The sequence below is a fragment of the Tasmannia lanceolata genome, unplaced genomic scaffold, assembly GCF_043159265.1.
Source record: "Tasmannia lanceolata isolate RefF3 unplaced genomic scaffold, GAP_Taslan_0.1 ptg000006l, whole genome shotgun sequence".
NCBI lineage: Eukaryota > Viridiplantae > Streptophyta > Magnoliopsida > Canellales > Winteraceae > Tasmannia > Tasmannia lanceolata.
This window is the reverse complement of record NW_027518683.1, coordinates 15,381,348-15,408,336: the sequence shown is the minus strand read 5'-3', so window position 1 is coordinate 15,408,336 and position 26,989 is coordinate 15,381,348. Positions and strand designations below refer to the sequence as shown.

General features: G+C 39.0%; 1 protein-coding gene across 2 annotated transcripts; it reads left to right on the top strand.

The window, feature by feature from the left end:
* The first annotated feature begins 5,089 nt into the window (after positions 1-5,089).
* LOC143879866 (YTH domain-containing protein ECT4-like) lies at positions 5,090-25,888 on the top strand. 2 transcript variants are annotated; one of them, XR_013251420.1, is made up of 9 exons: positions 5,090-5,313; positions 11,015-11,094; positions 11,185-11,365; positions 12,443-12,519; positions 12,619-13,182; positions 13,783-14,307; positions 15,280-15,492; positions 25,159-25,632; positions 25,666-25,879. XR_013251420.1 is itself a non-coding variant. In XM_077382513.1 (8 exons), exons 1-8 carry the CDS (start codon positions 5,271-5,273, stop codon positions 25,501-25,503), a joined length of 2,028 nt encoding a protein of 675 aa, XP_077238628.1. In that variant the 5' UTR covers positions 5,090-5,270; the 3' UTR covers positions 25,504-25,888. The 2 variants fall into 2 exon arrangements, 1 of the variants encoding a protein (XP_077238628.1); XM_077382513.1 differs by having other exon boundaries at positions 25,159-25,888.
* Positions 25,889-26,989: the final 1,101 nt, after the last annotated feature.

Below are 26,989 nucleotides of genomic sequence, written 5' to 3'. Positions count from 1 at the left end.
TCAACAACGAGTTCCCACTTGGATGTTAAATCCCCAAAAAGATATAGCATAAAAAATAAGATGTTAGACCAATATAGTTAGCAAAATGTTCAACGGAGAAAATGGCAAGCCAAAAAAGATGGATTCAAGATGTCTGTATCTAGAGAAAACAAATAAAATAAAAAACAAGTCAAAATGAGAAGGCAAAAACAATGAGTGAGAGAACACAATTAAAGTGACATTCCGTGTTAATAAAACGTGGTAAATATCTAATTACTTACATCCACGATTATAAAATATTTGTCAGTACATGTTATCAAATATTATAACCTTGAATAATAACTCGTGATTCATTCATGCCTAGACTGAAAATGAATAGAGAGATTTAAAAAAAAAAAAAAAAAAATTTATAAGTTTTGAGGTTTTCTAGAAGTTCTATCGAGAAATTGTGGTTTCATTAGCTATGATCCTACTATGTCAAGAAATTGTATGGAACTTTAATAATTGGAAAAAACCAAATAAAGAGACCATGAGTCTTAAAAACGATAGACAACTATAAAGGTAATTCCAATCTTGAAACCCAAGATGGAAAAAAAATGAAAATAGGACTTGAGAAGTAGTAAACAAGTTATGGAACACAAACTGGTGAGACAGGAGAGTGGGGGTCTCCAAGGTTAGGGAGGAACTCAGCGTTGGAGAGACGGCCGGCAACTTTAGTTTAAGTCAGTGTTTTGGGCTAGCTCGCAAGTCGCAGTTGATATCACAAAGCCCTTTACAGCTCAATTGGAACGAAAAAGAACGCGATCAGGCTAGTTTGTATAACATTCACTTAAATTCATTGGAAGGAATACAACTCCTTGAAAGAAAAAAACATTAAATTACTGCGTACAAATACAAACTCAGTAGAAAGAAGACATGTATAATTGTATACAGCTCCCATTTTGGCCATGAATCCCCTCCCTTTGACTGTCATTTAGCCATTTTTGTGAGAGAAATCTCTACATTCCCATCTCACTTATCGAATACGAAAGGAGGTTTCTACCATCGCATGTCAAGAGAAAACTCTCACTTGGATAGTTTAAACTACCGTTCAAAGATGATGAGGAGAGGAGAGGTGAGTGGAGGGAATGATATGTAGTGAAATTTTCTATGAGAACAATTTTTCGAGGGAAAATTTATGAGTTTTATCAGCTAACTCATTTCCCGTGGATTTTTCCTACCAAAAAAACTCCTACCTTATATGATTTTTTCAACCGTGCCAGGCACATGGGATTTTTTTTTTTCATTAAAAAAAATATTTGTGAATTTCTTCCATTTCCCTCCACACAGAATATACAATCTATCTGCCAGGTCAATTTCACCTCCAATAAGTTTCAACTGAAGCAACTTAAAATTAATAGTTTTGCACTACTCGAGTGGGATCCTTCATCTTTGCAAATTGTGAAAATGGTCATTTAACTAACAATTTATTAATATTACATATTATGAAAGAGAAAACGGTTCTTACACATGTGTAGAGAGTTCTCTACACACTAGCTTAAAATACAGTGGGGGCCCACATTGTTTGGGTGATCCAAGCTATCCATTTTAAAGGCCCTCACATAGATAGGGTGTCTACAAAAAATCAGATCCATAGGATCATCCCAACCCTACGATTTGTGGAGGTAAAATGGATGTCTTTAAACCTTCACAAATTAGTCCATTTTTTGCCTCCACAGTTCGAATGGTTAGGATGATCCTATGGATCTGATTTTTTGTGGACACCCTATATATGTGAGGGCCTTAAAAATGAATGGTTTGGATCACCCAAATAATCTGGCCCCCCACTGTATTTTAAGTTAGTGTGTAGATAACTTATCTACACGTGTGTAGGAACCGTTTTCTCATTATGAAAATGGTGTGTCTGATTCAATTTATATTATGATAAATTTAACTTTTTGAAAATTATGTACAACTCAACTATTAGAATATAAGATGGTCGCTTGAAAAAAAAAAATTCGTTTTCATTACAAACACCATCTATTGGCATGCACCGCACTTATAGTAGGACGCAGTAAAGGGTTTAATTGCTGGGCCAAAGAGATTTTATATGGTGTAAGCCGTATAGTCCATTATTTTTTCAAAAAGTATTGTACGACCAACACCATAGATCGGAATGCTAGGATCATCCTATGGAAATGTTTTTTTGGACACAGCCTATTTACATGGTTTGGATCATCTTATCGTAAGGACCATACAATATCATTTGGAGAAAAATAATGGACCATATGGGCTTACAGTCTTACACCATATAAACAGCCCTTAAATTATAATTTTGAATCCAAAAAACAGTTTGGACTCGCAATCGGTTCTCAAGATCCAAAATGATAGCTAGTTTGTAGATTAGTGGTATGAGTAGTCAATATGGAGGAGAAAATTATTTGATTTACCAAGTAATTACCTCATATAATAGCGATAAGTAGTGTTTGGTTGCCAACCTCATAGAGTAGTGAGAGGGGTTATCATTACCAATATAAAAAAGATAGAGAGGAAAGAGAAAGAAAAGGAGAAAAGAGAGAAAGAGAAAAAATCATCATTATCCAAGCTAAATTCCACCTTTTTGAACAAATTGGCTTGGAAGGAATAAGCATTGTTTTAAATTCCAACCGATATTTCGGATTTCGGTGGAGACCGACACCGAAATGCACCAAAACCAAAACGGTCATTTATTTCGGCCGAAATTTTGGTTTTTCCGAAATTTGACCCAAAAAATATGTTTTTTTAATATTAATTTAATATTTCACCGAAATTTAATATTGAATAAAATATTAGTTTCAGGTCAAGTACCAGATTTTGGTCGAAATTTTGAAATTTCACAGTCCGAAACCAGTACCGAAACCGAAATTTTAAACGTTAGGTATAAGGAGGGGATATAGATGATTCGTCACCAGACATACAATAGTTACCTATGAAACTTGTCTCGTAGTCTATAGGGATTTAGATGATACATCAGCAACCAAACAATAGATTTTGCTGATGTGCGTGTTTCAAATTTCGGTTTTGAAATGCGTTTTGGTCCTCACCGAAACCAAAATTTCGGGAAAACATTATATAATTAAAAAACGAGATTATAGGGTTGAAATTTCGTAAAAAAGGAAATTTCAAAATTTTCGAAATAAAATACCGTTTCGAGTATTCCCGGTTTCAGTGCTGACGGATTTCGGTCGAAATTTAAAACCATGTTGATATGGCACCCAAATGCATGACAAAACCCCCCCAGAGAAAAAGTACAGAATGTGGGCTCAATATTTGAGAAATTACGGATTCCGGGTGGGAAAAGACCCCAATACCCTTCTCACATCGACAGAGTCCTCCTTTTTCATTATTGCGTATTAAATTGGCGCCCTTCACAAGGCTTCTTTTGGTTCCTTTGAATTAGACCTGGCAAACATGTGGGTCGGGGCAACCCGCATTCCTACGGGTCAGCAACCAGGTGACCCGTACCCAAGCGGGTGGGTCGGGTCAACCCGTGGGTTACCCGCAATTGTTTCCAAAATAGTGTTTTTATTGGGCGGTGATAAATTCACCCCCTTCTATGTATGAATTCACCCCCTAATTTTCAAAATGGACGGTACAGCCTACACCATAGGATGATCCAAACCGTCCATTTGATGGGCCACAACATAAATAGATCGTGCCCCTAAAATAAAAAATCATTGACATAGGATGATCTCAACCGTTCGATCTATAGAAGTTTCCATATTGTGAGTCCCTCTTTAGATCGGAGGGTTAGAATCATCCTGTGCTAATGATTTTTTGGGCACAACCTATTTACATTATGGCCCATCAAATGCACGGTTTGGATCATCCTATGGTGTGGGTTGTACCTTCCAATCATCCATTTTGAAAAATAGGGGGTGTATTCATGTGATCTTAACCCTTGTTTTTTTTTAAAAAAAATAAAAATATTCATGTGATCCACAAAACCCGCGGGTTGACTTGACCCGACCCATGTTCTGGAGGGTTGGGTGACCTGTGGGTCGATTTTCACGGGTCACTAAAACTGTAACCAGTACCCCGCAAATTTGCGGGTGGGTCGGGTCGACCAGTTGGCCAGGTCAGTTTTGCCAGGTCTAGTTTGAATGTGTATTTGAACTGATAGAACCTTGGGTTCGTTTCTATCTTGGTTGTTGGAAATAACTAGAGATAGATGTATGCTTGACAGGTGTTGGAAAATTTTTTGGAACGCTGACAACCCAAAGTCGATCATTATCTTTTATCACTTATCTTTTAGCTTAGAACGGTAACGTTATTGAATACGTCTCTTTTGATAACGTTACCGTTCTAAGCCAAAATAGCGGAAATATGGTGTAAGCGGAAATATGGTGTATGTCGGTGGAATTCAGTGGTACGCCGGCGAAATCTCATACTCAATAACGTTACTGTTCTTAGCCAGAAGAGAAGTGAGGACCAAAAGAGAAGTGAAAAGATTCTAAGCCAAAAGTGACGTATTCATTAACATTACCGCTCTAAGCCAAAAGAGAAGTGATAAAAGATAATGATTGACTTAGTGAGAAAAGATAATGATTGACTTTGGTTGTCACCGTTCCAAAAAGCTTTCCAACACATGTCAAGCATCCATCCGTCTCTAGTTATTTCTGACAGCCAAGATAGAAACGCACCCAAGGTTCTGTCGGTTCAAATATACATTCAGACGAACCAAAAGAAGCCTCATGAAATGAGTGAATTTAATAGGCATCAATGAAAAAGGAGGATTCTGTCGGTGTCATAAGGGTATCAGGGTCTTTTTACCACCCGATTTTGAAGAATGGCCCGTGTTTGATTTTTGTTTTAAAAGGTGCCAGAAATCCGTAATTTCTATAAACTTGAGCCCTCATTCCGTACTCTTTCTCAACCCCATAAACTATCATGGCTCTTGTGAAACGAAACACACTAATTTTTTTATAAAAATAAACATTTTTTCTCACCCGCAATCAGTTTTTAAACTAGTCTTTTCCTCTTGCCGCAAGTGAGTGCCTCATATTTCGATGACCAAAATACCCTCAGTCAATAACCATTCACGCCCTCTTATGGCATTAAAATCACTGACACCTTTTCGATGGAAACCACCGTGAAGGAGACTGAAAAATATTAAAAAGGAAGAAGAAAAAAAAAAGGCAATAATAAAAGCTGCCTATAAACCAAGATGTTTCCTATCTCGTCAAAGTTCCGTTCTATTTCTTAATATTCAAGAAAAAAAAACAAAAAACGCCCTTTTAGATTCTCAACTTGTTCTTCTAGATCTCCGATTTATGGCAGCAACCCAACAAGTACCAGATCGTATCCTCTCCACTGGTATCTAAAATTCCCATAATTTTGTTTCCTCTGATTTGATCTTTTGATAGATCTCTATATCTGCTACTTGTTTCTTGTTATTAGTTTATAAGCCCTAAAAGTGGGTTGTGCCTAGATTCGATTGACACTGTTTTATATGGAAAATTAAAAACCTATTTTGCGTTTGGTGGGATTTTGTGGGATCTGGAATGAGAATTACTCCTTTTTTTTTTAATACATGGAATTTGAATTCGTTTTTTTCATGTGTAAATATCAGTAACCGATTTTCTACTAGGTTTTATTTGGAGGGAATAGAACTGGATTTTGTTTACATTATATGGGTTAGAGTATGAACATACTGGAGATTTGAGCCTTCATCTTGTATAAAACATTGTAAAAATAATGTTTTTTTTTGTTTTCTGAGTTTAGTTGATGATGATTGCATTCAGATCTGCGTTGTGTGTGGTCACAAATGGATTTGTCTTACAAGTGAAGTCTGGGATTGGGATTTACCATAGTTTCAAAACTCCTCCGCGTGGACTCCCCTGAGTCGACTCTCTTTTACCTTTGATGTTCTTGTTCAAGTCCACATTAAGTCAATCAAAACTCCTTTGACACTCCTGAGTTATGACCATGACAACCAAGTACTCACCCGTGTCAACTGAGCACCCGATACTCAATCGCGTCATGTTGAGTCGACTAGGATTTGCTTTGGCCACGTTTAGACCCGCATCCATGCTTTTAGACACTGGGATTTACACAACTAATAGTTTTTCTACACGCTCGGCTTCTTCCAGAAAAATAGAATGCATTGTTTGTAGAAAATGACATTTTTTTTTCATGATTTGCAATTTGTATGTAACATTCCGCTATGAGTAATATGTTCAAAAACTAAATTTATGCTTAGAAAAGTGTGTTCGAATTCAGTTCGCTAGTTCGAGTGAATAAAAATAGCTTGCTCAGGAGAACTGGTGACTGGACATAGACCTTGTTGTTATAAGTTTATGTAGTTGTATTTACTTTCTTTTTTTTGTGCTACTGGTTATGGAGAGGTTAGAGGAAGCTTGTGGGGGTGGGAGGGGGATGAGTTTTCATCTCATGGCCCAAGTGATCCAGAGAAGGCTTTTAAATTCTTTCCTATTTCGTTTTAAAAAACTCCTCCAACCCTACTTGGACCTGGGTTGCTACATGTGCTTTCACTCAGCCTGTTCTTTGCTGCTATTTATAATGGAAAGAAGTAATCTTAAATTATCTCTTTAGAAGTAGAAGCAACCAATAGTGGTTCACTGTAACTAAAAACTGTGCATGCATCATATGAACTCCTTTCTTCCCCCTTCTGCTTTTTTATATATTTTGAATGGTAAAATTCATTAAAAAGACCGAGATGGTCAAAGATTACGAAGGATAATTACATATACAAATCAAGTGATAACAACATCAAGGAGGAAGAAAATCATATTTCTCTAACGACTCCAAACCGACCCCCTCCTAGCAAGAGAATCCGCCACTTCATTAGCCAACCATCTAACATGCTAGAAAGCCACATGATTCTCCCTGATAATATCATAAATCTCATTAAAAAAGTAAGCAAGCCACATGATTCTTCCCCCATCTGCTGTACAACATAAGCTTCTAGAACCACTGTTTTTTTTACCCGTGAGATCCTGAAACTCAGACACCTACTAAAGAGGAACTCTGCCGATTTCTTTTATTCACATCTCTCGATACAATTGAATGAAAGTAGAATGGTTGCAAAAATCATATGAAACATATTATTGGAATGGCTCATCTCAATGATCACACACGATGGAAGTACCAAAAATTTACCACACCATAAAATGTGCCAATAGCAACAATCAGACAACACCAATTGAATTGTGCAAAATACAATGAGAGATAAAATTATGATAAATTTGATCAAAATGTACCATTAAAAATAATAATCAAAATGTGAACAAAGTTTATTAAATCCATTACCTGACAAGCACAACTAGTAATGATTCATTAACCTCCTTAATAGTACATCTAAAATGTGAACAAAGTCTAACCATTGGTATGTCACTATTTTAGCCAAAACTTCAACATATATAATGGATAATATCTATTATAGAGCAGCTCAAAATAAAAGAAGCGGATTACATGTTGCTGTCCATGAAACACAAAAAGCCAAAATACTCTCTTACCTATTGGAAGTTATTAGTCCCTACCCTGAAGATCCAAGTTCTAGCCTAAAGATGACATCATTTGTGTTTGCCTTTATACGCCCCACGAAAACCTGCTTAAACGTTACCTAGAAATTAAATAAAAGTCACTATAAATTATTATAAATCACAGCGACCGATTTTGCTAGTTTTCATGACATGTAGAGACCTGTAGGGCCTGCTATTGACGTTGGTATGATGTTCGCGTATCCTTTGGGCCTACTTTTTTTGTCTCGGTTGACATTCTTATCATGAATCATCTTTGTTGACTCATGGGCTTGTTCATTAACTTTGTTTAAACCAAACATCAATGAACTATAATACTCAACTCAACTCAACTCAACTCAACTAAGCCTTTGTCCCAAACTAGTTGGGGTCGGCTAATGAATCCTTTGGAAATTTTCACGAAGAAGGTGAAAGGATCTACCTGGCCCAAATTGACTAAGTCTAATCCTGACACTAGTTGGGTTCGTCTACATGGATCATTTTTTTTCCATTTTCTCCTATCAAAAAAAAAAAGGTCATGTTCTCTGTTATGTTCCTAGCCCCCAAGTCTCTCCTCACTGTTTCTACCCAAGTTGTTTTCGGTCTGCCCCTACCTCTTTTTACTCCATCAACTTGGCACGAGTCACTTCTTCTCACTGGAGCATCCAAAGGCCTACATTGGATATGCCCAAACCCTCTTAAGCGGTGCTTTCTCATCTTCTCCTCAATTTGGCACACTCCCACGTTTTTACGGATGTCTTCATTTTTAATTCATCTGCTTCATTGTCACATGATATACCTAAAGGGTTATCAACTTATCATGATATACCTTGAATCGGAAACCATTTTCCATGAGACTCAGTTTGAATAACCTAAAGGTTTATCAATCATCTGCTTCATTGTCACATGATATACCTTGAATCGTAAACCATTTTCCATGAGACTCAATTTGAATTGTGGGACTTTAATCGTGAATCATAGGATTTTCCTATGATTAACTGGGAACCACATCGGAATCATAAACATGCATTCAGAAGCTTTTCCTTCTGCATGGGATTTGCAAACGTGAAGTTGCATATTGTAAATTAATGCTTTCTTATCTTCAAAGATGACTTAATGATGGGGCATCTAGATGGATGTAAAATAATTTTAGATGAATCCAGTTTTCATGGTAATGAAGGGCTCTTTGATCATTTGATATAATATTAGCACTCTTAGTAAGTATAACTATGGAGCTACATTCCACTCAAGCCCAAGTTTCTATAAAATGGACCAAAATGTACCGATGGGAGAAATTCAATACCAAATGGACTGTGTATCATGGTTTAATAGTTTTGTTTTGGCTTGGATTCAATGATGTCCTCAACTTACAGATTTCTCAAGTTTCTCTTTACTTGTTTCAGCTGATGCTTCCATTTGAAGGATTAATAGTTTTTGAATAAAAGTTAAGAAACTGCAAAAAATAAAATATTTAGAAACACTAAGTAACTTCAACAATTGAATCATATGTAACAGTCATTGCCTCCTTTTTGCATGTCACCATGGTTACCTCACCCTACCTAATACTTGGCATTATTGTCATCATTTTAAGACCTAATGCTCCCCTCCCACCATTGTCATCTTGGAAAGAGTAAATTGTTATTCTTTTCTCCATATGAATTGCCTTGGAATTTTGCAGAAAGACATCTAGTTCTATTCATGCTTTTAAATTTTCACAACACGAAACGACTGAAATGATTCCGTTCCCATCAAAACCGAAACCAAAAACGACTGAAATGTACAAATCAAAATGTAAGTGTAATAGTGTTATACTATATCAGTATGTGGTACATAATTATATTTATATGATTTGCATGCGAAATATGGTGCATGTATTATGTTTAAATATTTATATGAATTATGCATGAAATTTGGTATGTACTAAATTATCAGACATGGGCGACAATGCATGTCACTAGGTGTTTTATATTTTTAAACTATGTGATGGTTTCTAAGTGTGTATTTGTGCTTGTTCTAGCATTTCCTGAAGTCTTGTCTTTAAATTCTATCATTTGCATATGTTTCCATATGTTTCCATGATTTTACAGGATTTCCACCAAAATTTTCAACCGAAAACAAAATATTTCCATTTCTGTGGCGACCGAAACCAAAATTTAAAACCTCGGTTCTATTGACGCTACCAAGTCGTCAATATATCCATCCATTTTCGCAGTGATTGTCATTTATAATTTTGTTGTCGCTTATGATGTAGTCAACTTCTTTTTCTCTAGAGATCAAGAGGTGGATTTGGTTTGATTTCTGGTCAAACTCACGACGCATTGACTGGTTTATGTATGCTTGAACCTTGTTCTAGAGTTTTACTAATTTCTTTTCCACAGAGAGATATGCCCACTTCGCGGATAGAGCAGCATATTGTTCATATTTTTTTTTGTCCATATAATTTCGTTACGAAGGTTCACAGAAGTATGGGCGATATGGTAATTTACTTTTTAATTCGTTTCTTCTCTCCTTTCTATGCATCTTCTTGTTTACACCTTTCCACTGCGAATGGTGCTGTTTTAAACCCTACCATATCGTGGCTGTTGTTACTCCTCCCTCACCACATCCATCATCATTGCTTCCACCAGCAGCACTACCATAATCTCACATTGCCTCTGTTAATTGCTATTATTTTTGGCTCATGATCATTACTATTCTATCACCATTCCCTGCCACCATCACCTTCCTTTTTTCAAGGATACCGTCTCACAATCTCTACAATCACACCATCAATTGTCACCACCACCTTCAGTTTTTCAGAAAAGCACAGGATTTCCAGCATTCAGTTGTTACTTGTTTCAAATGCTAGAAATCCATGGAGGCTTTCTTTTTTATTCTAAGTTTCAAATCTCAAGCATTTTCCCTAATATGCCCTTGAATTGGGCAAATTAGCTTTCCCATATAACCATTTAGAAAAAAAAAAAAAAACCATTCGTACATATGCATGTGTGTGTTTTAATAGAGGATTATTTTTCTTATGTTTGGGGGTATCTACTGGTGGAATTTTACATGGATCTTTTGAGTTAAAACTTAAAACCTTATAGAAAAGGGCTATTTGCTTATAATTTGTGATTTTATATTTCTAGAATTATTCCCCCCCGGGTGATCGTGTGATATTCAAGATCTGGTTCTAAGCACCCTTATCTGTTATCCCACTTCAGCTTTGAATAGAGGATTCTTTTTCTTAAGTTTGTGGGTATTTATTACTGCAATTTTACATGGATCTTTTGAGTTAAAACCTCATAGAAAGGCGGTATTTGCTTATAATTTGTGATTTTATATTGCTAGAATTATTTTTCCTCGCAGCCCTTGTCAAATTCATTCATTAACTTTTCTGAAATAGCGGTGAATTTGGGTGGAAAGCTCCTAGACATTACCAAATGTTTGTTCGTCGTTTTTATTTTATGTTCAAGTATTCTTGAAATTGGTTCCATATGATTCATAATTTGTATGCCATTAAAAAATGATTCGTAATTTATATGGTCGTGTTTTTCCAGACTCTACCGAGTCACTGGACAACATCTCGACACTAGATAATGAAGAAAAAACAGCTGGTGCAGAGAATTTGAAGGAACAGGTAGTGCCAATCTGTCCATTATTGCCTTATTTCCTTTGCTTCTAAATTTGGTCGCATGTTGATCGTGGGATTGCATTTCTTATATTCCAGCCTCTTGCCACCAAAGATGAGAGAATGGTTCCTCCCAGCACTTTGCACAATGCGACCAACATGGGTCCTTTGAGGGATGTGATGGGAATTCCGGGACCATTGGATGCAGGTGGAGATCGTAGTGCTGTGTATCCACCATCCAATGTCTATGCTCCTCAGGCACATGCAATTTATTATGGAGGTTGGTTAGTTACCTATCCAATTCTTACAATTTTCTGTTTATGGGAAGTCCATTTCAAAAAAAAAAATCTGTTTTTGGGAAGTAATACTTCTGTTTTTAACTTTCCCAACTGTGTTCTATGGCCAAGTGCAGTTAGCTTTTTGTACACTTGGTTGAAATCAGAAGGAAAACCAATGTTAAAAAACACGCTGATTGACTTGGAACTAGGCTGAGTTGATTTTGTTTGGTTGGGCTCTGGGTACCGTGCCCATTCTCCACTGTTACAGAAGTTCAATCCTGTCAATTATTGGCTGGCCAAGTGGGTCTCAGAAACAATTGACTGATTTTCTAGTGAAGTCACATATGAATAAACATATCATTGGTTGGCCAAGTGGATCTCAGAAATCAGATGACTGATTTTCTAGTGAAGTCATATATGAATAAACGTACCATTCTAACTGAAACTATGAAAGAGGAAAAACATGTTGTCACATCAAAATAAGAAGTCCTTCCCATAATCATTTCAACCTTGATGGATAGGACTCTTTGGAGATCCAAAAATCTTCTCTCGTTTTCTTTTGACAACTGTTGAAATGAATCCTGTATGCAGAGAGTGGTAGTGTTTTGGCTCTTTAAAACTTAAATTTCATGTTTTCTTCTTACTGCGCACACCAGGTCTTGCTTTCTGCCACTTGCTGGTAATCAAGGGTAGAATACCTTCCATTGGAAGCATAGTTACCAGAAGCAGTAGGAAGTGGACACTGGAGCAGCAGTGTCTGGTAGGAGATGTCCTAGTCTATGTTCCAAGGAGTCTGGAACTCTCAAGATTCCGAGTGGGAGCTAACCTTAAGTAGAATATTTGTGCAGTTATAGCTGGAGAACTGACATTCTTCTGAATAAACAAACATAAATAATGAGCTGATACATAAATTAGACATTCAGTGTCATAATTCTTTCATTATGCTCTTTCGTTTTCCTATCCATTTTCTTTAATATTCAAAGTGCATTAACGTCATTTTATGGGATCTGAGCTGACATGGCAAATACTCTGTGCAACATCCATTAAAGGCCATTTTCTCTACTATGATGTAACTTCAGGTTATGAGAATCCTACTGGTGAGTGGGATGCATATCCTCAGTTTGTAAATGCGGAAGGCATGGAACTCGGATCTCCCGTAAGTATTATAATCCTTTTCTGTACGTCTCTTGCACCCACTTCACAATTGATATTATACGAAGTAATTTTTTGCTTCTTTTTTCCTGTTCTTTTGAAGGGCATCTACAATGAAAATCCGTCTCTCGTGTTTCACACCAGTTATGGATATAATCCTCAAATGCCTTATGGACCTTATTCTCCCGTTACAACACCTCTGCCTTCCGGGAGGGGAGATGGCCAGCTGTACTCCCTTCAACAATTCCCAATCACAGGTCCTTATTATCAGCAACTGGTTCCTCCTAGCATGCCTTATATAACTTCACCAATTCCTGTGTCGCAATCAGAGCTGTCAGTGCCAACTGGCGTTGATCAACAAGTTGCTTATCTTGCTGAGAATCCCAATTCAAACGGAATGCTGTTTGGGCCAAGACCTGGTTACTCTGTCCAATATGGTTCTTTTGGTAGGGGTAGTAGCTTCACAGGAGGCACTGGCAATCCACCTTTATACGATTCACGGCAAGGGTTTGATGGGTTCGGATCTGGTGCGCCTTGGTCAGATTGGTCTGTATCCTCAGATGGCCAGAGGTCTTTGACACCGTTGTTATCACCTGTGGCTTCACCTCAACCGATTGGCGCACTAGGGTCATTTGCCCACAATGCCGCACCTTTTGCTGCTGGAATGGTTTGTTTTCTGGGAAATTAGTGTCTCTATGCAATGTGTTCTTTTTTCATGGGGCTCTGAAATGGTTATTTACATGCCAATAACACAGATTTTATTATAGTTGCTAGTGGATGGATATACTTACTTTTATTGGTTTTTTATGAGTCGCATTGCAGCTTCTTATGTTGATATTTTATAAATAATAAAGTTTAAATATGTTATCTCTTTTTTGTTTTTTTGTTACAGCAGTTCCTTTTTACCCTTCTTTCTGGCAAGCTATATAAAACACGTAGTATTTTTCATCCCATAAAAAAGCCCATGCTGTGGTATGCTACTGTAGTTGTATTTTGTTTCTGAATGTTAGCCTTGCCTTCCCCTTATTTATGTGTATTTTTGTAAGACATACATATGCATATACATATACATGTGTGTGTGTACATCTTTATGATATTTATATGGATGCTTGTTATCTTGAACCAATCATCTCTAACATTCTTGATTCTTCTTTAGTACTGGTCCATTTGCCCATTCGAACTTACATTTGTTTTATATTTTCTCATTTTCATCTTGCAGTCTTTTGTTCCATAGTGTGTTCACAAGACTATTTTTAATCACTTTCAGGCTTCTCAGCAGCAGCAGAGACCATTATATGGATTTGGCTCCACAACAAGCTCCTATGACAGAGGCTATTCACAAGGTGGGATTTATCAAGGTACAAATTTTGGTGGGTCCATTTCTGGTTTGGGGATGAATGGACGGAGCTGGATTGCATTTGATAAGGGTAGACGAAGAGGAAGGGGCAGTGATTCTCTGTGCAGTTGCAATGGTACGCTTGATGTCCTTAGTGAGCAAAACAGAGGTCCAAGGGCATCGAGACCAAAGTCAGAACGTAATTCCTCTCTTGACAGCAAAAATGGCACGTCTACTCCTGAGGCCAACAACGAGTTATATAACCGGTCAGACTTTGTGTCTTATTATAAGGATGCTAAGTTTTTCATAATAAAATCATACAGTGAGGATAATGTCCATAAGAGTATCAAGTATGGCATTTGGGCAAGCACACCTAATGGGAACCGGAAGCTAGATTCTGCTTATCGTGAAGCGAAGGAGAAAGAAGGCACCTGCCCGGTCTTCCTGTTGTTCTCTGTAAGTCATAAACTCCCAGACAACTATTATTATTTCTTTTTTTTAATGCTACAGCTATTATTATTTCTATTGTCATTTTTGTTGTTGTTGTTATAATAATAATAATAATAAACTACCAGACAGCTATTTTTGTTATCACGCTTAGGGAAATGATATCACCACTACCGTATTTTGATGATTACACTCTTCACATTATTAAAAAGTACAGTATGGCCTGCACCATAGGATGATCCAAACCGTTCATTAGATGGGCCACAGCCTAATTAGGTTGTGCCCCAAAAATCATTTCCATAGGTTGATCCTAACCCTCCGATCTATAGAGGGTCAGGATCAAACCTCTAATATTCAGTCCCTCTATAGACCGGAGGGTTAGGATCAACCTATGGAAATGATTTTTGGGGCACAGCCTATTTAAGCTGTGGTCCATCTAATGGACGGTTTGGATCATCCTATGGTGAGGGGGCGATCATTATTGTTATTGTTATTGTTGTTGTTGCCGTATACTGATAATGGCAGTAATTACTCTGTTTTGCACTTTTCTGATTGGATGTTGTTAGATCTTGAGTATCGTAACAGCTGTGAAAAGCTAATTAAAATTGTACAACAAATAGTAGTGCATTATCAGAATGTGGTAGTGATGGATGTTAGGGGGCGGCCTCTACACAATTCCATATCTGTTTGAACTGTATGTTATTTGCTAGCCACCTTCGCAGAAAGCCATTTCGTGCTCCTCCTTTGCATATGATGACAGCCACATAATGAATAAGACAATCTGCCAAAAGGTCAACATAGGTGGCAGTCATCACATGCAAAGGACGGGTGCGAAATGGCTTTTAATGAAGGTGGCTAGCAAATCCCTTATTATATACCTTTAGTCAAATAAGAGTCCTGTTGGTTATGGTCCATTCTATTTGGGACTTGCCTTGAATTGTAAATCATAAGCTTGAAAATGCTGATCATGACTATGTGCAGGTAAATGCTAGTGCACAGTTCTGCGGAGTGGCTGAGATGATGGGACCTGTAGATTTTGATAAGAGTGTGGATTATTGGCAACAAGATAAGTGGAGTGGCCAGTTCTCCGTCAAGTGGCATATTATAAAAGATGTTCCCAACAGTCAGTTTCGTCACATTATCCTCGAAAACAATGACAACAAACCCGTGACGAACAGCAGAGACACGCAAGAGGTGAGAATTTCCTTGTTATCTCTAATTATAAATTAAGTGGCAATTCTTGGGGTTTGAAGCTCAATGGTTGAGGCTTTACATCTCAACTTTGAGGTCACAGGTTCAATCCCAGCTTACCCACCAAAAAAATAATAATCTTGGGGCTTGGACTTTGGACCATATCTCAATTGGATGGCAATTTTGAGGTTGTGGATTCAATCCCGCCTAATTGATCAATTGAAACTTGCTTCCCAACCCTTCTGAATATACAGGCCTGATGTGGGCCCTTTTTGCATTGATTGTGTACTGCCTTTTCGCGCTTAGCTGGTGTTTCTAATTGCCTTAGAGGCTCGATTATTTTGTGATTCCTACTAGTTTACTTTCATCCCATTTTATCCAAGCATCAGGGTCATGATTAGGAACTCGGACACAATTTGGACTCAATGAGCATCCTGGTCATTATTGGCTCAAAGTTGGCGACTCCACTGAGTTTTTCAAGGCATTTCAATTTTTTTAGTACGGAAGGAGCTTTTCTAGTTGAGAATCAAACAGGGGAGGTATTTAAAAAAAGAGAATAAAAAAGGTGCTTTTCTAGTTTTAACTCTATTAGGTCTTTAACAAGCTGTCCATTAAAAAAAAAGGTCTGGAACAAGCTGAGTTGGCTCTGTGAGTTTAGTTTAGTTTTTTGTTTTTTTGGGGAAATGGCAGAATGATAACATTAAAAAAGAAGCGGGCCGAGGAGGACCACTCCCAGAAGTACAATAGAAAAAACAACAATACAGCAATAAAAAGCAAATAACCTCTCAAGGAGGGAGGAAGTCAAACCACTCCAAATCCAAATGACTAACCCCACCCCTCGCCAAATAATCCGCCTCCCCATTAGCAGATCTCCGCACGTGATTGAAAACAATCGCAGAGCCCGATGTTAGATCATCAATCTCATAAAAAATACCAGAAAATTTCCAAGGAGGCACCACCACCCCCTTAACCAACTAATCACATTGAGAGAATCACCCTCCACAATAAAGCGATCCATGATATTTCTATCAATTCTTTTCATGCCATGATATACCGCTTTCATCTCGGACTCCGAGGCATCACAAACCCCAAGATGGGTTGGCTCTGTGAGTTTCTTGGGTATTCAATTGAGATTCTAGATGTTGTCAAAGATTGCCCATAAAAAAAAGACACTGATCAGAGATTCTTTTTTTTTTTGAAATGGCAACATGATAAATATTGAGAAAAGAACCGAGATGGTCCTTAAGGATTACAAAGAAAGAAAGAAAGGAAGCATAGAAAATCAAGACGGGAGGAAGTCAAACCATTCCAAACCCAACCTAGACGCACCCGCCCTAGCTAGGGAATCTGCTTCACCATTAGCATACCTCCTTACATGCTTAAAAATAATAAAAGAACCACGAGTTAGATCTGAAATCTCCTCAAAAAAGGAAAGAAATCTCCACGGAGGAGCCAAAACTCCCGAAAGCCAACTGATAACATTTGAAGAGTCGCCTTCCACAACAACCTTGTCATAAAATTCCACAACTGATCAGAGATTCATAGCAAACCCATCTTTTTCTTCTCTTGATTTTTTTCCCCTTGAAAAGAACGCAGAAATATATTATGAAAAAGAACAAGAAAATTATAAATGAGCAAAGGTTGCCCATTCTATTTTTTTTTTTGGGACGGTAAAAAGAGAATATATTAAGAGGCGAACCAAGTTGGTTCAGAACACAATACAGAAAAAGGGAGAAAAAGAAAATACAATATCAAGGAGGGAGATAATCAAACTGCTCCAAGCTAGGCCTAAAAGCACCACCCCTTGCTAGGGAGTCAGCATATGAATTAGCTGATCTCCTCACATGCCTAAAGGGTATAGAGGAGTCAAGAACTAAATCTTCAAGTTCCTCAAAGAAAGATAAAAAACGCCACGGAGGAGAAGCTGCACCCAGAAGCCATAGAATAATATTAGAGGAGTCCCCTTCCACTATCACCTTATCAAACACAGTATGATCCAAAAACTTAATCCCACAATGAACTGCTCTCACTTCCGCTTCATTAGAATCCGCCACTCCAATGGGGCCCGAGAAAGCCCAGAGAACATCCCCCTTGGAATCTCTGCATAAACCCCCAATTCCTGCATGACTAGGATTGCCTAGAGAGGAACCATCGAAATTCAGCTTTAACAATCCCTCAGGAGGAGGGAGCCAGGGTTGAATAATTTTGACTTTGCTAATCCCCTCCTTGCAAATAGTCTGCCAACCTTTCCAAAGATCATACGCTGAGACAAAATGAAACAAAGGAAGGTTTCTAGCCCAAGAAATAACCGCTGATATGATCTTAATATATATCCAGCAAGACGATTTTGCCACCACGTCGAATACTCGGGAATTTCTTTCCTTCCAAATGAACCACCATGAAGCCACCATACACATCTTCCAGAGCGATTTACCCTTTCTTTTTCAGGGACACCATTCCCAACTTTTAATAAAATCTGATATGGTTTTAGAGAGAGCCCAAGAAACCCCAAAGCGAGATAGAATAAAACCCCATAAATCTTGAGCTAAACTATAATGAATGAATAGATGATCAATGGATTCGCCCTCCGATAAACATAAAAGGACAATGGTTGACCAAAATCATCCCTCTCTTCCGCAAAAAATCTATTGTCTGGATACGACCACAACCTACTACTGCCCACGCAAAAAAGGAAACCCTCGGCGGGCAAGAAAACTTCCAGATCGAAGCAAAAGGAGACTCAACCTCACTACACACCAGATGATTATAGAAGGATTTAACAGAGAAAAAACCGGATGAACACCAAAACCATACACGGGAATCAACACCTCTCCTCTTAATATAGCACCCTTCAATCAAGGCCATCAACTCAAAGACTGAACTCAGTTCTCTATCAAAAAAGTTTCTTCTGAACAGCGGCTTCCAAACCACTACCGAGTTCACCCTCTCAAAGCAATCCGCCACCCATCCCACCTTTTGAGAAGACACCAGATACAGATCAGGGAATAATGTCCTAAGAGGAACTGCCGAACACCACGGATCTGACCAGAAGCGGATTCTATCCCCAACATAAACCTTAAAGCGAATACCTTTGGAGAATAGAGCCTCAACCTTCAAAATATCCCGCCAAACAGTTATACCCTTGAACTTAAAATTATCCGCAGTACACCAATTCCCCTCCCGCAACCTATACTTGCTCCCTAATACTTTAACCCATAAGGCAGAAGGTTCTGACCCAAATCACCACAGCCACTTTCCCAACAACGCCGTGTTAAAGCCTTTTATTCTCCGAATTCCTAACCCTCCATTTTTCAGAGGGAGGCACACAGAACTCCATTTAACCAAGGGAATGCCACCTGAGGAATGAGAGCCACCCCACAAAAACTTCCTTTGGATCTGTTCAATTCTAAAAACTACACTCACAGGACATTTGAACAAAGAGATAAAATAAATCAGAATGTTTGATAAAACAGCTTTGATGAGAACTAACCGCCCTCCTTTAGATATTAAATTACGTCAAGACGCCTCTCCACTCTATGAATGATTGGAATCCAAAATAGTTTATTCGGTCTTCCCACCCCCAAAGGAAGGCCAAGATAAGAAGTAGGCAAATAATTCAAAGAGCATCCCAGAATCCTTGCAAAAACAGAAGCTTCACAAGAAGGAACATTTATAACATATAACCCTGACTTTGAAAAATTAGATCTTTGGCCCGAGACCATCTCATAACATCGTAAGACCGCTTTAAGATTCAATATCTGAGAAAACACTGGGGCACAGAATAGCAACGTATCATCTGCGAATTGAAGGAGCGAAACCTCCACTTTATTACTTCCAATTTAGAACCCTTCAAAAAGACTCAACTCGCTACCTTTTCTCAAAAGCCGACTAAGAGACTCCGCAACGATCACAAAGAGAAAGGGGGATAGAGGATCCCCTTGCCTCAACCCTCTAGATGATTTGAAAAAACCTTTGGAAGAGCCATTAATGAGGACAAAGAACCAAGCAGAAGATACACAAGATCTGATCTAACCTCTCTATCGAGAACCAAAACCCATTTTGCCAAGGCTATAGTCTAGAGACTCCCACTCAACCCGATCATAAGCCTTTTCCATATCAAGTTTACACAAGATCCCTCCTTGACCGCTTCGCCTGTAAGCGTCAATAGCTTCATTGGCAATGAGAGAACATCCAGAATTTGTCTTTTATTAATAAAAGCGCTTTGACTATCTGAAATTATTGAAGGAAGAACTAATTTGAGGCGATCCGACAAAACTTTTGCCAATACTTTATATAAACAACCGACTAAGCTTATCGGACGAAATTCCGACACCTTTGAAGCCCCCTCTATCTTTGGAATTAGGGTGATGAAAGTTGCCCCAGTACCTCTGTCTAGAGCAAGCCCTTCAAAAAATTCTTGGAAAAATCTCATCAGGTCTGATTTTACAACTTCCCAACAAGCTTGGAAAAAAGCGAGACAGAATCCATCTGGACCAGGAGCTTTGTCTTTGGCCAAGGAGAATAAACCTTTCTTGACTTCCTCCTCCGTAAAAGGGACTTCCAAGTTTGCAGCTTCCCTCAAACTTAAACTGTCAAACTCCACCTCTTGCGGAATAGGGCGAAGGATACCTTCAGAAGAATACAGAGCCTTGAAAAAGCTAAGAATTTCTGCTGTAATCACCTCCTTGTTTGTAACTCTCTCCCTTGCCAAAACCAGAGATTCAATTCTGTTCCTTCTCCTATGAGTACTAGCCATAGCATGGAAGTAAGCAGTATTTTTATCTCCCTCTACAATCCACTTAACTCTAGATTTTTGACGCCAAGATATTTCTTCCTGAAACAGCAGGCTATTATGTTCTTGGCTGATCCTTCCCAATTCCTCCCAAACCTCTTTCGAAGCCAAACCACACTCCCCTAGAGCATTTAATTCTAACATAAGATTCTCCAACCAACGCTTCCGCCCATGATCAAGCAACTTTCTCTCCTTGACCCAAGCTTTCAATTTTGTCTTAACATATCTCAGTTTGTTACCAATAACTATGTCAGCTGGGCCAACTGAATGACAAGAAGACCACCACCTCCCTAATCTCTCCTCCATCTGGAAAGAATCTAACCAAGCAAGCTCAAATCTAAAAGGAGATGGACCCCACGATTCCATTCTAGGATCTAATAGAATGGGACAGTGATCAGACACCAAATGTGGAAGCGCTTTCTGAAAAACCTCTGGAACGAGTTCCAATCACTTCTCGGAAATCAAGAATCTATCCAGCCTGCTTCTACTCTGCCCTCTGACCCAAGAGAAAGAGGCACCACCCAAGGGAAGATCAACTAATTCATTGTTTGCAATAAAATCAGAGAAAACCTTCATGTTATTAGAGACTCTATTGCACCCTAACCTCTCCCCTAGTTCCTTGATTTCATTGAAATCCCCCCCAATACACCAGGGATGAGAACAACACTCTCTTATCTTAACCAATTCTTCCTAAAAAAGGCCTTTTTGGGGAGTTGACGAAGGACCATAGACTCCAGAGAAGAGCCATACAGACTTATCCACCATCTTTTGAAGAGAAACTGATAAGGAGAAATCTCCAGACCACACCTCCTTACGAGACCAACTAACATTATCCCAGGCCAGCAGCAAACCTCCGGACGCCCCTTTAGAAGCTAAGAAAACAAAATCCCACTCTTTTTTAAAACCCATACTTCTGATATCCAGGCTACTAATATAGGCCAATTTTGTTTCCTGAATGCAAACAACCTCAGGCTTCAAAACTTTTAGCAATTCTTTAACCTGTAATCTTTTCTTCTGAGACCCCAGACCATTTACATTCCAAGATAGAATCTTCATAATATCACTTAATTAGAAGACAACTTCCCCAGTCTAGCTCCTGAAGATCTTCCTTTCTTCTTCGAAGTAGAGCTCTTCCCACTAGATCCCGAATCATAATTAATATTCAATTTTAATCTAAGTAATTCTCTATCCATTCTTCTCGAAGAAGAATCAGCATACCCAGTAGAGCAAGAATTTCTACCAACATCTCGTTGTTCCGCTGCCTGAATTTCAGCTCTATACACGTCCTCAGGACCCGCGTAAACCAACCCCAAGTTCTTGCTTATGCACAAGGCATGATCAACCAAGAACTCATCCAGATCCTTTCGAAGGTTCAACACAGGGGCCATCCCATAATTTCCACCAAGAAGAGAGGACGCCATCAACAGAGAGGAAGATTTTACCTGACTGCAGAAGCTTGAATGGATATTATGATTGACTCCTCCAGCAGAGATCATAACTAAGAATCGAAAGATCATAACTAAGAATCGAAAAGGATTCTCCCTCTGAGAACTAAAAATGCGATTCACCAAACCAAACATACCACTAAGGTCAATCAATAGATTCTTAGGGCCACTGAGCTAAGGAAAACAGAATCCTTTCTTAGTAATCAAAGAACAGGATCGATCCACACCAACTTGCCCAAACAACACTTCACGCAAATCCCATCGCACCAAATTAACATTGATGGGCACAGCATCAATCTCTAAATCCCCCTCCTCTACCCGATCCTCTTCAAAAACCAGGCGAACACTAATCCCACTCGCAAGGTTCTTATCGTGAAAACTTTCTTGAGACCGAGAATGGCTTAATAAGGACGAAGAAAGAATTTCATGGTTAACACTGCCAAAGACATCTATCAGGGGATTTTCTCCAGGGGAGCAAAGAGACATCTCCCTCTCATTACAGGTAGGGTGATACCGATTAGAACTAACCTCAGAAAATAAAGCTAAGGGCGAATAACAACCAAGGCCCAGATCATCTTCCGGGAAAGCCCAACAACGCAAAGGCCCAGAGGACACGTCCGGAGGAGACAAAAATATTTGAGATTTTCCAAGCCCACTCACTTGATCGCCCAAAATTTTAGAGGGCTCTTTTATCAAAGCGTCAGATGAAGATACATTGGGAAAGACCATTTGCAGGCTTCGACACGGGGAGAGAACAAAAATGATGTCTGCAAAACTATTAATAAAAGAAGAAGCGGCCCCACTCTAGAAGAGGTAGGACAGTTAAAACCACACAAACTGCGCCACCTGTAGCCTTCTGGAGACCCCGATTTTTGAATTTCAAAAACTTCGCCATCTGTTCCTGTGCTAACTTGCACACTATGCGGCGTAGGATAGAACTGGTGGCTAAAATGCACCGATTCCACAGTCTCTGCCACCCCAATAGAGACTCCATGCTCGGTCTCCAAGGTCTGGACTTCTGCAATGACAGAAATGTCGTTCAAAACATTAAGAGGAGCATTTACTGGTATTAAAGAAGTTTCATCTTCTTCTTCTTCCTCAATCTCTTCATTTCCAACTATTGGTAATTCCCCACCCTCTTCAATCCTCGTAGAACTGGAATCCCCATGAATAGCAGCTCCCACAAAGGAATTAGCACCCACTTCTTCAATCGATTCTTTTGAAGCAAGAACCCATCGGATGGTCCCATCAAGAGATACTTGAATCGAAATCTCCTTTCCTGGAACTCCAGACGAGATAACAAGAATACGCCCTTTGTCGTAGCCATTTCCAGCGAAGCATGAAGGGTCCACTTCCACAATCTTACCTATTTTTTCCCCAATTCGCCTGAAGTTATCCTCACACCAAGCTTCCGGCGGAACTCCTTCAATACTCCACGAAAAAGGGTTGGCTTCTTTTGGAAATTTGTCACCCCACACCCTTAGGTCAACAAAAGGAGAGTTCACTGCATTTTGCCAGCATAAGATTATCTGCGATCTGTTTATCCCTCTTGGAATGGAGATTTGAACTTCCAAGTCTGCAATTTTGTAGACCACCACCCCCTCCTTCATATTACTCTTCCGAGATAACCACGACTCCAAAGCAGCCAAATTCCCAGACCAACCCTCACAAAGATTTCCCCATAATCCCATATCAGCGTTGCTGATCGATTTAAGAGGAACCACCTCAATATTAAAAGCCATATCTTCCGAAGTGGAGGGGTAGATCTTCTCCACACTCGGAGCAAGTAATGGCTTTTCCAGAACATCGAACCAGGATTTCTCTTTCGACTTGCCTTCTGGTTGAGTGGAGAAATTGAAATCCAAACGAGACCAGAACTTATTACATTTCCAGCATTTCACTCGTTTTCTGAAGTTTCTAAAGCCACATTTACAGCACCTCCAATCCCCCAGAAGCCCAGTCTTTCTTCTCCTGAGGACGCTTTCAAATCCTCTAACAGTTTTGTTTTTAACATTAGACCACCCAGAATCTACACCATAATTCAGAACTCCCGCTCGAAAGCCACCTTCAGTGCCCAGAGGAACCAAATTAGCGCCCGATGCAACTGATTTTCCGGTACCATACCCAACAACAGACTCTGCTTCCAGTCTCCACATTTCCAACAGACTACACAAGAAACCTCCCAATCAATAACCAAAAGATGTGCAGACCCCTAATTGGGGTAAACCCCCCAGATTCCAACTCCGATACCCACGACGACATAGAGACGGAAAATAAGGTTGCCCATTCTTCTTTCCAAGACTTTTCATCTTGGGGTTCTCGAACACCTTCCAGACACTTCCCAGACACCCAACTGTTTACAAATTGGTTTATGATGCTCCTATTGATCCACTAACATTTCAGCTATCAATGTCACTGAATCACATTCCCATACCTCTTTTGGACCAACTTGAAGCTCTCTCTCTCTCTCTCTCTCTCTCTCTCTCTCTCTCTCTCTCTATTTATGTAGGGAAGTCCTAGAAGTGTTTTGGGAGAAACCATTGTCCTTGGAGAAGAAGTGTTGAGTGCTTCCTTCTCGTCCCTCTTTTTCTTTCTGTTTTGATATCTCTGATTTTATGTTTTGTGAAACCATTCAAAAAAAAATAAATTATGTTTTGTGATTTGTGATGTCAATTTTTGGCTTTGCTCTTTCTTTTGGCCTTGTAATTTCTACTTTACAATTTTGTTTTAGTGTTTCTATATTTTCTTTCTGATTTCATTTGGTTTTTTTTGGAATGGTAACACAATCATTTGCGTGTTAGAAATGTCATATTTGATCCCATAGGATAGAAACTTTAGTTTTTACTTTGGAAGCTTGGCTGGCTCGCTTCATCAATGGGATCATTGGGAGTGAGTACTTGTTCTTTAGAGATCTGGATCCATTGATTCCCCAAGATCTCTCATCAAAGAGCATCTTCAACTTTCGTACAACTGGAGATTGAACTATTCTATCATCTGGATAATCCAGGGGAGCTTAAACATGCTTGATAACTCGATGGCTCAAAGAAGTTAAGACATGGGATTGTATACAAATAATTTTTGGAGGTATCCAAGGCAGCCCTAAGTCAAACACGAATGAGAATTTGGCCAAGCTGAAAGGCAGTCAGACTTGAGTTGAGCCAATGATTGAAACATCACCTTTACATTAACTCGGATGGCTCAAAGATGTTTTTGAACTTACTTGGTAGGGAACAACTCGAACTTGGATGAAATCAACTCGACATGAGTGGGTTCATGATTGACTTTGGGACTTTTTAAAGTGGATTGAATCTCATAATTTGTCTTATAGGTCCTCTTTTTGGTGCACAACCCACAATTGTTTCTTCTTTCCATTTTTACTATTCCTTATTTTCAGTGTCATCAAACTGCTTTCTTAGCCTTGATTTCTTGCAGGTAAAGTTGGAACAGGGTCTTGAGATGCTAACCATTTTCAATGAATACGAGTCCGACACGTCAATCCTCGATGACTTTGATTTCTACGAAGGTCGGCAAAAAGCCATGCAGGAGAGGAAGGCCCGGCAGCAAACGAGCCTGCCGACAGTCCCGACAGCCATAGGCAGTGAGCACAGGAACGTGGCATTCTCCGGTGACTATATAAAGCAGATGTCAAAGAGCTTCGCTCAGGTCGTTCGGTTGGAAGATAGCAGTAAAGAAGACTCAGAAAAGGGAGTTTCCGCTGCCACCGGAGCTAAGCCCGAAAATCTCACAAAAACCAGTGTTACATTACAGAGCAGCTAGGATTATGTTCGTGGGTATAATCTGACCCATATCATACATCACCCCTCTTTTAGTGAATTTGATCAGAGGTTTTATGTGGGTCAGATGGAGAGGCGTCGGCCGTTATTGTGGCATTTTCCGATTCATATACATTTCCGGGCGGCTTCTGAGGAATGTGTATAGTATACACCCTCCGCCTTTTTGTTGTAATTTTAGATGTGTTTCACTTATCTCCTCGGTTTTTTTCTTTTTCTTTTTCTTTCCTTTTTTTTTTTTTTTGGTGTTTTTGTTTTTGCTAATATGTTCTCTTTATGGGTGAGCAGTTGTGATTGGAAGCAGCCTCTGTAAAATTCCCAGTTTAAAGGCAGAGTAATAAGAAGCAAGGAATTTCGTTTTCTTTGTAAAATTTCAACAAGAACTGGGATGTTTTTTATATTTTCTGGATGGGATTTGCTAGGGACCATCGCAGAAAGCGATTTTGCAGCTGGCTGTTGCATGTGAGAGCAGTCACAGGCTCACTTTTCAGCAGATTCTGTCTTATTGATTTAATTTATCAGAGGTGGCTGCTACAGCCAGATGCGAAATGCCTTTCTGCGGAAGTCCCTAGCAAATCCCTCTATGGAATTTTGCCTGTTGAAACTAGGGATAACTATCCCTTTTCATTATCGTTAACAGGGACAGTGGGTGGGATACACTATTCGCATGGAATACCCAATCCTAAGTGCCAAGAACAACTTATCCAAGGATTTCTATCCCCGTGGGGAGAACTGCCCCACTTGGATCCAAATGAGGTTTATAAGGTGGGTCCCACTCTTTTGGATTTCTTAATAATTAGTCAACTATAAAATCTAATGATATGTATTTTTTTTTTGTATTGTACTTGGAAAATACGACTTATTAGTTAGAATTGTAAGATTTGATGGGCTGTAACTGTAAGAAAAACCTATCAAATGGACAGTTCCGATCAATCTAAAATGGGACCCCTCTAGATTGATCGGTTAATGGTTTTCAAGGCAAACTGCAAATGCCCCTTCAAAAAAATTCCAGCCCTCACCAAGATCAAAGAAATCCTCGCCGATCTTTCTCAATGGTTCATAACTCACTCTTCCTCTTCCTCTGCACCTCTCATACAATTAGCCCGCGAATATTTCATGGAATAGTTTTTTTCTGAAAACACATCAAACCAAGTTCCCTACATTCTTGCCGTGAGGTTGGAAATCGTCACCCTTGCTGGACATGGCTTCAACCTTGCCTCCGGAAAGTATGGTGAGCTCACAAGAGCGAGAAGGTGGAAATAATAAAAAAAGTAAGAACAAGACTTTAAAATAAAGTAGACGTTGATTTTAGAAGATTTTGTATTATTCATTTGATTCATCTGGGGTAGCCGTTCTCTCATCAAATAGTGAGCGGCGAAATGGCTTCTAACGAAATAGCCCAGCAAATCCCTTTAAGATTATATATAAGTAAGTTTTTTTATACATCAACCTATACTCAAAACTCAAATCCT

What these genes read in the sequence shown, in the direction of transcription:
- LOC143879866 (XM_077382513.1), top strand. Translation starts at nt 5,271, where the DNA reads ATGGCAGCAACCCAACAAGTACCAGATCGTATCCTCTCCACTG. An exon ending in CAGAGAATTTGAAGGAACAG is followed by an intron (nt 11,095 to 11,184) that starts GTAGTGCCAATC and finishes CTTATATTCCAG; the next exon opens with CCTCTTGCCACCAAAGATGA. An exon ending in CGGTCTTCCTGTTGTTCTCT is followed by an intron (nt 14,308 to 15,279) that starts GTAAGTCATAAA and finishes GACTATGTGCAG; the next exon opens with GTAAATGCTAGTGCACAGTT.